This window comes from Solanum stenotomum, chromosome 2 (assembly GCF_019186545.1).
Source record: "Solanum stenotomum isolate F172 chromosome 2, ASM1918654v1, whole genome shotgun sequence".
Taxonomy (NCBI): domain Eukaryota; kingdom Viridiplantae; phylum Streptophyta; class Magnoliopsida; order Solanales; family Solanaceae; genus Solanum; species Solanum stenotomum.
Window position 1 is genome coordinate 5,580,357 of NC_064283.1, and position 10,712 is coordinate 5,591,068.

The 10,712-nt window shown below is 34.7% G+C and overlaps 1 protein-coding gene across 1 annotated transcript; it reads right to left on the reverse strand.

The window, feature by feature from the left end:
- Positions 1–359: 359 nt before the first annotated feature.
- Positions 360–3,833, reverse strand: LOC125854759 (uncharacterized). The gene is made up of 2 exons (XM_049534334.1): positions 1,270–3,833; positions 360–1,179 (listed from the first exon to the last, which is right to left on the reverse strand). Exons 1-2 carry the CDS (start codon positions 3,831–3,833, stop codon positions 360–362), a joined length of 3,384 nt encoding a protein of 1,127 aa, XP_049390291.1.
- Positions 3,834–10,712: the final 6,879 nt, after the last annotated feature.

The following is a 10,712-nucleotide window of genomic DNA, read 5'->3' on the forward strand; positions in this document are numbered from 1 at the left end:
GAGATATAAAGATAAAGAGTTAGACATCCCAACAGAATCAAGAAGATAAAGCAGAATCAGTGAAAAGAAGATTACAGTCACAATAAGACGAACTAGTAAAAAGGAGAAAGCGTGAAGCAGAAATCAGAATTATCACCACTTCTTGCTACCTGATTCACATAGGCTTTCTAAAGAAAAATCACTCAGCTCGTTTCAATAAATGAAGCACTAAAGCAATCTCTAATAATATTTAGATAACCCAAAAAGACAGAAGTACACAATAATAATAAAATAGGCAAAATCAACATTCTTTCAATTGACTTTCAAACCAATAGTACATATAAGAAATGCAATAGAGATATATAAGAAAAATCCCTTCGTCAATCATCAGCCACCATCCAATCCCAATCGACATCATCAAAGTCCTCATCTTCTTCTGATGTGTCCATATCTTCTTCCATATATTCTGAATGTTGATCATGAGTTGGCATATCAATGACATCACCAGGTACATCTTCTCTTGACCATCTGAGATCAACATCAGCATCAGGTATTCCATTTGATGGTCCAATGTCATTGTCTGGCTCCCCAAAAAATGTTTCTCCAATATTAGGGCAATTCTCTTCTTCTAAATCAAATAAATCAACATGAACTTTGGTCCTTGCATAATAAACATCTTTCTCAATTGGATCCTCTACATAGAAAACTTGATGCACTTGAGATGCCAGTACAAATGGATCTTCAGTACTGCATAACTTGTTGAAGTATACTCGAGTTAATCCATATTCATCTACTTCATTACGAAACCAATCACATTTAAACAACACAACACTAAAGCAACCCCAATAATCAATCTCTATGATATCTTGAATAACTCCATAATAGACAACTTCTCCATCAATGGGGTTTTGGTCTCTAGCACTAGCAAAACTATCAGTCGTTGCTGATAAAGTCACTCCATAGTTCTGGGTCTTACCTTGACTATCTCGTTTCATTGTATGAAATCGATATCCATTGATGAAATATGCTGTATATCTTTTTGCCGCAGTATTAGGCCCTTTAGCGAGTTGTCGTAAATGTTCAGGCACTTCAATAGATTTCACTTTCTCCTTAAACCAGTTGCCAAATTCTTGACTATGATTCTGTGCTCTAATCCATGCATTTGATCTACTATGATTGTCAATTACAATCTTATGTTCCCTGCAAGCAAGCATGTTTCAAATTAGCATGTTTCAAAGTTCTTATCATATAAAAAATATTGAAGTTTATAATAAAAGTGACAGATCTTACATGATAAAGGTCTCCATTTTTTCATCTCCGGTATTAAACAATACATATCGATGTATATCAACACATAACTGCAGATCCATGTGAAAATTATTGCCTTTGCTTTTTTTCTCCCTTCCAATCGGATGGCCAAATTTAGGGAATATAGGTGACAAATTACCTCCCTCTGTTTCAGTTCCCTGCTCATCCTCTAATTGGTATCGACTAAATTTTGTTTTCACCCCAGCATGTAGGTATCTAGAACATAAATTCACGCGCTCTAGTGCCACGAATCCCTCTAGTATTGATGCTTCTAGATGAAATCGATTACGAACAAGCCCCTTGAAGAAACATAGGTTTCTTTCAGTGGAATACATCCAACGAAGATGTATCGGACCCCCAAGCTTAATTTCATTTACTAAATGGATGGGCAAATGTACCATTATATCAAAGAAAGATGGAGGGAAAATCTTTTCAAGGTCACATATAATCTCATAGATCTCAGACTGCATTGTATCAAGATCTGCTCGCCTTATCACCTTGCTACTTATGACTTTAAAGAAGTTCCCCAACCGAATCAAAGCCATAGAAACTTTTTTGGGTAACACTTTTCTAACAGCAATTTGGAGCAAGTAATGCATTATGAAATGAGCATCATGGCTCTTGTAACCTGATATTTTCATCTCATCCACTTCCACACATCTTGATATATTTGAAACACAACCTTTTGGTAATTTGGCATTTTTAAGAACAGTGCAAAATAACTTCTTTTCTGCTGGTTTCATGGAGAAACAGGCTTTAGCCAAATGAACTCTTCCATTATCATCTTGTACTGGTTGAAGCTCCTTTCTTATCCCCATTTCTTGCAAGTCATATCGAGAATTTACATGGTCTTTTGACTTTCCAGTTACATCCAACAAAGTCCCGAGCAAACTGTCACAAATATTTTTTTCAATGTGCATCACATCAAGATTGTGCCTCAATTTGTTATGTTCCCAGTATGGCAATTCAAAAAAGATGGATCTTTTTTTCCATGGACCCTCACTATCACGACGCTTCCTTTTTTGGCCCTTTCCGAAAACATTATTGAATTCACGCAACTCTTCTAATACTTCTGTGCCTGATAAGGGAGTAGGTGCAGATCTGTGATCTTCTTTACCATCAAATGATTTCTTATCTCTTCGAAATGGATGATCAGGAGGTAAGAATGCCCGATGACCCATGTAACACATCTTACGACTATGCTTGAGATATTGAGAGCATGTCCCATGATTACAAGTTGGGCATGCCTTTCTTCCTTTTGTGCTCCAACCAGAAAGCATTGCATAGGCTGGAAAATCACTAATTGTCCACAATAAGGCTGCACGCAATTGAAAAGTTTGGTTAGAATCAGCATCATATGTTTCCATCCCAGTTTCCCACAATTCTTTCAATTCTGCAATTAGTGGTTGAAGGTAGACATCAATATCCTTTCCTGGAGACGATGGACCTGGAATGATCATAGATAATATCATATACTCCGGTTTCATGCAAATCCACGGTGATAAATTATAATTCATTAACATAACAGGCCATGTGCTATGGGAAATACTCATGGTTCGAAATGGGTTGAAACCATCACTTGAAAGACCCAATCTAACATTACGAGGATCTCTAGCAAAATCTTCGTGCAAGGAATCAAAATTTTTCCAAGCTTCCCCGTCAGCCGCATGCCTTATGTTGCCATCTTTGGGTCGTTCAGTATCATGCCATTTCATATTTGCAGCTGTTTCAGGACACATGAATATTCTTTGAAGCCTAGGTTTTAAGGGAAGGTACCTTAAAACCTTTGCAGGAATTTTGGAGCTTTCATTAGTCAAGGGATCATTAACAGTCTTCCATCTAGACGAGCCACAAACAGAGCAATTATTTTCCTTCTCATTTTCCTTCCAAAATAACATGCAATCATTAGGACATGCATGTATTTTTTCATAATCAAGACCCAAATCTTTAATCACATTTTTTGCTTTGTGGAACGATTCAGGTATATGAGCAAATGGAAATGCCTCTCTTAACAAGTCTAGCAAGTCTCCAAAGGCCACATTACTCAAACCATGAATGCATTTGAACAAGAATAATCGAATGGTGAAATTCAGTTTAGAGAAATTCTCACACCCATGATATAACTCTTGTTTACCTTCCTCCAGCAATTTAAAAAATTTCTTTGCATCTTCGGATAGCCCCTCTCTCACTCCCTCAAGCCTCAAGTCCCCTGCAACATCTCTAAAAGTATCATGAAGTAGGCCGTCAATATTGTCACGCATGTTGGAACCTTCCTTATTATTATGATCTGGATGATTTCTCGAGGAAAAACTTTCCCCATGAAAAATCCATTTGGTGTACCCTTGCACAAACCCATAAACAACCAAGTGATCCTCTACCACATTTCGATGATGCCACTTACAATTAGCACACTTTTTGCAAGGACACAATATTTCATCTCCTTTGGAAGCTCGTTCAAAAGCTGTATCAAGAAAGTTATTCACACCACTGATATACTCATTGGTGGATCTCCGGAGACCCATCCAACTTTTATCTCCACTATCCATTTAATATTGAATATCCTATACGACACCAAAATCAAATTACCAAGATAAGAAATAAAAGAGAAGATTCTGAATAGCACACCAACAGATTTGGTTCCCTTAAAAACTTACATTCAACAGATTTTGATCAGTGGCTCTATCTTATTTTATTTAACAACATAAATGAAATGTCTTTCTTCCTTGAACTATTTGTTATACATAATCAGCTATCTACTTAACAATACCTATTTTACCTAGAATTTCAATTAGTTAAAAGAGAAATGATGTAAAAGATTTAAAATCTAAAAACTCAATCTTAAGATAATAAGACACGGCAGTAAAGTGAAACGATTTTGACAAATCTAAACACTTAAAAGATGTAATGGATTTCATATAAAAAATACAAAATTTCATATTATTTTGTCAAAGACAACAACCTCACTCAAGAAACTAAGCAGCACACTATTGCAAGACTCCCCTTGAGAGGCTGAGTTAATGTTCAAAACCTTATGTGTAGCTCAACCAGACCCAATATCTACTCAATCAGTTCTAGAATTAGCAATGGTCACAAAATAGAACATGAATCAGAAAAAAAGAGTAATAGGAAAGTCACATAAAAGGGAAATCTTATCCAACACTCTAAACTTACTATACATGTACAACATTTAGAGAGCACATATATGGGGAAAGAATCACCTGAAAATGATTATAAACAACACAAAAAGAAGAGTAAAAACCAAGATTCACACACACATCAATGGAAATGAGAATAGACTAAAAAGAAACTAACTACAAAATTAAGAGACAAGGGAATATTACCTCTTTTTAAGTAGTGAATGGCTCACTACATGAAAACTTTACTAGTTATAACCTTTTAAATTAAAGATAAGCATAACTAAGCTAACTAGGCAAATTTGAGTTAACAAGTTGAGGGTGTTGTGTCTCTAATTAAAGACTTCTAAATAAATTTAAAGGTAAAAGAAAAGCATAAAAGGACAACAAAACCAAAGTCACTAACCTCACTCAAGAAACTAAGCAGCTCAATCGTAAAACTTCAAATTTATAAGAAAAGACAAGGGGCAGCCTTAGAGAACTTGGATGTATGGTTAAATGTAGACATGCATATCTAAATCTAGGAGCAGCCTTAGAGAGGTTGAGTTAACACTCAAAGCCTTATTTTGTGCTCAACTACACCAAGGATCTACTCAATGTATTCCAAAAGCAAAAATGATCTTAAAACAGAAAATACAATATTTATCACAAAAAGAATATTAAAGGAGAAAACAAAGAACTACTCAATACCTAAAGTTTTATTCGGTGCTCAAAGAATAAAGAGGTTGGTTTCATAATCAAAACCTTATTCTATGATCAACTAGACGCTAGGTCTGCTCAATGTATTCATGAACCAGTAATGCTAGTTAAAAGCACCTGGTAACACTAATGACAATCATTAAAAAAGCTACGACCTCGGACTTTTGTTTTCATTTCAAGAAGAATACACACCACCACTACAGTACAGCTATGTTCAGAAGAAAAGCTTTCTTGCATTGGTACACTAGGGAATGAATGGACGAGATGGAGTTCACTGAGGCAGAAAGTAACATGAATGATCTGGTTTCTGAAGCTCTTAACTCATAACAGAGAAAATTGATCATGAAATATTTTTTACAATAAAGCATAAAGTGAAAGTTTTTCCAACATTCTAAACTTACAATACAGACCTTAAATCTGAAAAACACAGTCATATGGAATGATTTAACTAAAAAATGAATAAGCAATAACGAACAGAGAAAAGTAAACGTAAAATATCTAACATACACACAGATATACATCAAAATAAAATAAGAGAAACAGGAACATTACCTCTTTTTAAGCAGTGAGCTGAGCTTGATGACCAACTTGTAGCTTGTCCACTAAAAATTTTAGACAAGAAGGAAGAAAGCATAAACTTAGAGCTTGAAAATTGTACTCGAAAGAGAGAAACAAAATCCCTTAATGTTCGATTTCAATGACTTTTGGAGTTGAAAAATATTTCAGTTCATTTTATTCTTAGAAATCGTTTGTCCTGTTCAAAAACTTGAGGTTTTTCGATAGATAAGAATTATCATGTAGAATGAAGAATCGAAACTCATCTTTCATAACATTAACTCTTCCTAAACCGAGAATTTCCATCTAAACATTTTTGCAGAGATTTCTCAATCTTCACCAAAATTGAGATACACACTCTAATGCACAATAACATTACATTATAAACATAAACTCTAGCAAAGAACATCTACTTCACAGAAACCCATTTGTCTATTTTCAAATCTTTTTCAAGAACCCTTCTAATAAATTTCTAACTTTGAAGAAGATGGAATACAACATACCTGTAGCTGCAGAAACGTAAAACCCACTAAGAAGAAGACCCAAAAGCTGCAGATTCCTACAAGGAAAATCAAAGAAGAAGGATTAAAGGAAAATGCTACTTTTGTTCTTCAGAGAGAAAGGAGAAAGTCGATACCTACGAGGATGAAAAGTCTGAATTGAAGAAACAAATTAACCTAGTGATACTTTACCTTTTATTTTATTTTATTTTTACAATTAATATTAAAAAAAAAAAAAACTCTTTTGGCGGGTGTAGTAAAATTAGTGGAGGGAAATAATTGAGGGAAAATAATTGAGGGAAAGAGTTTGGCGGAACCGTTGCCATAGAGTACCTAAGGCGACAGTTTGTAGGAATCGTTGCAATAAAAGATACTATGGCAACGATTGTCACAATAATGCAACGATTTACTTCTTAAAGTGTTTCATTAGGTCCATTTGTCTATTGCAAAGGTTATAACCGTTGCGAATTACTGTCTATTGCAACGCATATTTAGTTGTTGCTAAATAATTGTTGCTACAGGCATGTTTTCTAGTAGTGTTTTCACAACAAGTTTCACGACACTTAAGCAGTTACAACTTGCAAACAAGTCCAAATTCTTTAATTAGTTCGTTCCATAAACGGTTGTTACTGATCATCTATGCCATATACGGTCGATAAGGCCAGATACCAATTGAAACTTTCTCAGTTCCAATTAACTTGCTTGTGTCCCTTCAGTCGGGACTACGACGTCTAGTTCACTTCGTTAAGATACCAATTGGATTCAACTCATACCACAAGCGACAATAGTAGCTAGCGAGCCCCACAAAACTGTTGGTTTTAATCATAGAGCTTGGTTGAACCCAATTCTTAACCGCATCAACCTTTAACTAATAGTAACCAGACCTTAAATCAATCTTAGAGAAAATCGATGAACCTTGCAATTGATCAAAAAGGTCATCTATCCGAGGCAATGGATACTTGTTCTGAATGGTGACTTTATTCAACTGTTGGTAGTCTATACACATCCTCTCTTGCTAGTGATGGTGTTACTGTTGTTGTTGATCTAGCTCAGACCATAGAGTGAGGGAAGAAAGATACCAATTTGTATCACCCAGATATCAATTGGATTCAAGTCATAGCACGAAGAAGTAGAAAGAAGTGAGTTTTTCCTAAATTTTTATAGCCTCTCGAAGAAAAGTACGAACGTCATCGTACCATTTCGCAAGACTCTACTAGACTAGTTTTCGTACAATGAGATCAACAAACGTAAAACTCTGATACCAACTTTGTCACGACCCAGACCGTCGTGATTGGCACCCACACTAACCCTCTGGTGGGAGAACCATTACTACAACCCAAACTAAACAACTTAATGAAAACTAAAGCATTTAAAGATACGAACGCAAGTTTAAATGACTAAAAGAAATACGAAGTTCCCATAAACTCCCCAAGTTTTAAACAAATAACTTAACCAAACTAATGCGGAAGAACAACCCTTAGAACCTGAAAGTCATTGTACTAAAACTCTACTAACGACAAGTCTAAGAACAATGGACACAACCCTGAAACTAAACAAACACTTTAAACAAATAGTCTGAGTCCGAAAAGAATGGACTTAAACAAGAGAGATCCAAGGCAGCCTGAAAGAACTGGCTCACCCTTGAATCCGGTCACGCAAAATAGTCATTTAACTGAGGTCTATCAATAGCCGTATGAAGATGTCATGTACTCAACAAAGAACAAGCAAATGCAGTATCATTACACAACCACAGTGTACTGATAGGATCACGCGGCTATCCCAATAAGTGAAACACATGCAAGTAACCACAACATTATAAAACAGGCATATACCGAACATATGCAATATTAGTCAACTTTTCATGATCAATGTAGCATCACATGTTCTCAATAATACATATTGGTTATCAATTTAGAGCAACATACAACCTTCCAATATCAATCATCATAAGATATGAACGTAATCATCACAAATAGATACACAACACAATTCAATGGTCCTCTCATGGAACCCACACCCAAACTGTTAGCATATCGAAATGTGGTACCCGATCCAATGTTTATGCCGAAACGTGGCAACCGATCACATATTTATGTCGAAACGTGGTACCCGATCCAATGTTTATGCCAGAACGTGACAACTGATCCCATATTTATGCCGGAACGTGGCAACCAATCCCATGTTTATGCCGAAACGTGGCAACCGATCTCATTTTATGTCAGAACATGACAACCGATCCAATCAACAAACCACAATCACAATGTATATTCTCAAATCATAGAACAAGAGGTGATTCATGGCATACAATTATTCAATTATCCTCATTTACAATTAGGGTGATTAATAATGCAACATTCGCATACATACATGCATTATATATAATGAGCAATTACAAACATATATCACACCAACATGAAATCACAACCATCACCTACCTCGAATCCAAGCTTGAATCCCCTAAGGCACTTGAATCTTCCCTTTCTGGATTCTTTCCGCTTGTTCTAGGTCGACAAACAATTAATATAAGCAAGGATCAACAATCAAAGGTCTAATTATTCGGATTATAACAAACCTAATAATCCTAGACCAACCCAAGATCCTAATACCCAGATTAGGGCTTTTTTCACCATAATTTCCAGCTCAAAACCCTCCCCCATCGATAATCACCCACGAATTTACATTATACGGATCAAAAAATAGATTCGGGGAGTTAAAACCTTACCTTTAGCCTCAAGAATGGTGGAAAACTGCCAAGAAAGCACCTGGGGTCGTCTCCTAGCTCTCAAGGTCAAAACTTGCAGAATAAAATGATTTTGGGGTTTATTTCCGACTTAAATCGCTACTGTCCCGCTATGGCGGGCCCCAGCCCGCCACAGTGGCTTGCACGAAAACAGAATGTCGAATTAAGAGCTCCAAACCCCCATTTCACAACACACCTTCATCCCACGACACTCAGAAAAACACATGTACACACTAAGATCAATTTTGAGAGTTCTACTCGCCCGAATTCAATTCCGTAAAGTCGTACGGATTCCTTAACGTCTTAGCTATCCACTCATGCAGTCAGTTTCATTATTAGACTTCTCATTCATTACCATATTTCCCTATACTCGTCTGACTCCGATTTCGTCCAAATCTGGACTAGGCTACGAAATTTCAAGTTACTACTTAAAAGTTTTTCTGGTCCAATTCTTTCCCCTTTGACTTTTCCCTAAGGACGGAATCAGGTCATTACAATTTTATCTTAAACTTCTAAAATAATAAATGATTTGAGAATCCTATTTTTAGAAAGCAAGATAAATAATTTGAGATGAAAATAGTTATTTGAGACAGTAATTTTTTGAAAAACTTAAGACAAACAATTTGACACAAATTGAATATTAACTATATATGAAACGTTAGTGATTATAAATTAAAGGCTAATTATAGGCTTATAGCCAATGATGATTTATTTTCTTGAGTACTCTAATAATTAAGTTCATTCAATTTCCACCCGTTAATTAAGGGTACTGAATAAAGAATGATAGCAACCTCTTAACATCCATAACCAGATACTGCTGCAATAATAAGAGGTGAATTGAATGGTCAAAAAACTAATTGATATATTTGCAATCAAAAGCAACACTTCTTCTTTTTACGGTATTTGGTACTCATATTAGAGTCCGACTATTTTGAATTCATAAATCATAACTAGTAGGGTTTCATTCGGGTGAAAACACTCTCTATCAAAAAAATTTTCATAGTCAAAGATATAATCTGAGATCTGTAGTTAAGAAAAAAGCAATCGTGTTCACTACGCCACATCATTTGATGGTAAATGCAACACGTTGTTTGGCTTCATGCAGAAATTATTTCTCTTCTTGATCTATTTCATTTATTATGTTTTACTGGCATATTTTTTTTATAAGAATATTAATTAGAAAGTAATTTACCTAAATTATTCTTATTCATCACTCTTTTAATTCAATATTTAATTTTTATATTATATTAATATATTTTGTATTTATATTAAAACAATTAATTAATTATATTAAATTTATTTTAAATAAGAACGAGATGTAAAGTCATTCCACAAGTGCTCATTTTTCTATTTTTACTTCACCGTAGGAGTTTAATTTTCCCCAACTAAAGCCGCCTTGTGGCGGCGGAGTAATTAACACTTTGTATTCCTCTTGTTTCTAAATATTTGTCATGTTTTTATTTAATCTGCACATAATTTTATATTTATAATTAAGAGTAAAAACAAAAATAATTAATTAAATCATGTAATTACTTTTTTAAAATTATAAATATCCCTATGAATTATTTATTTTTAATAACAAGGATAAGTGTTTAAAAAATGAAAAGAATATATTAATAACTAAAAAGGGAAACACAAGGAAGTGGATATAAAATCAAAATACTATGTTTATATACAAATTAAATTTAAAATTAAATTAATACTTAAATTCTTGGTTCTAGAATTTGGAGTGTAAATGCTTATATGTGATCCTTGTGTATGGTATAGTGTTGGTGCTAAATGACTTGAATAAATACA

Coding starts and splice junctions, on each gene's coding strand:
- LOC125854759 (XM_049534334.1), bottom strand. CDS start 3,833: ATGGATAGTGGAGATAAAAGTTGGATGGGTCTCCGGAGATCCACCAAT. Junction 1,180..1,269: donor AAAATGGAGACCTTTATCAT/GTAAGATCTGTC, acceptor GCTTGCTTGCAG/GGAACATAAGATTGTAATTG.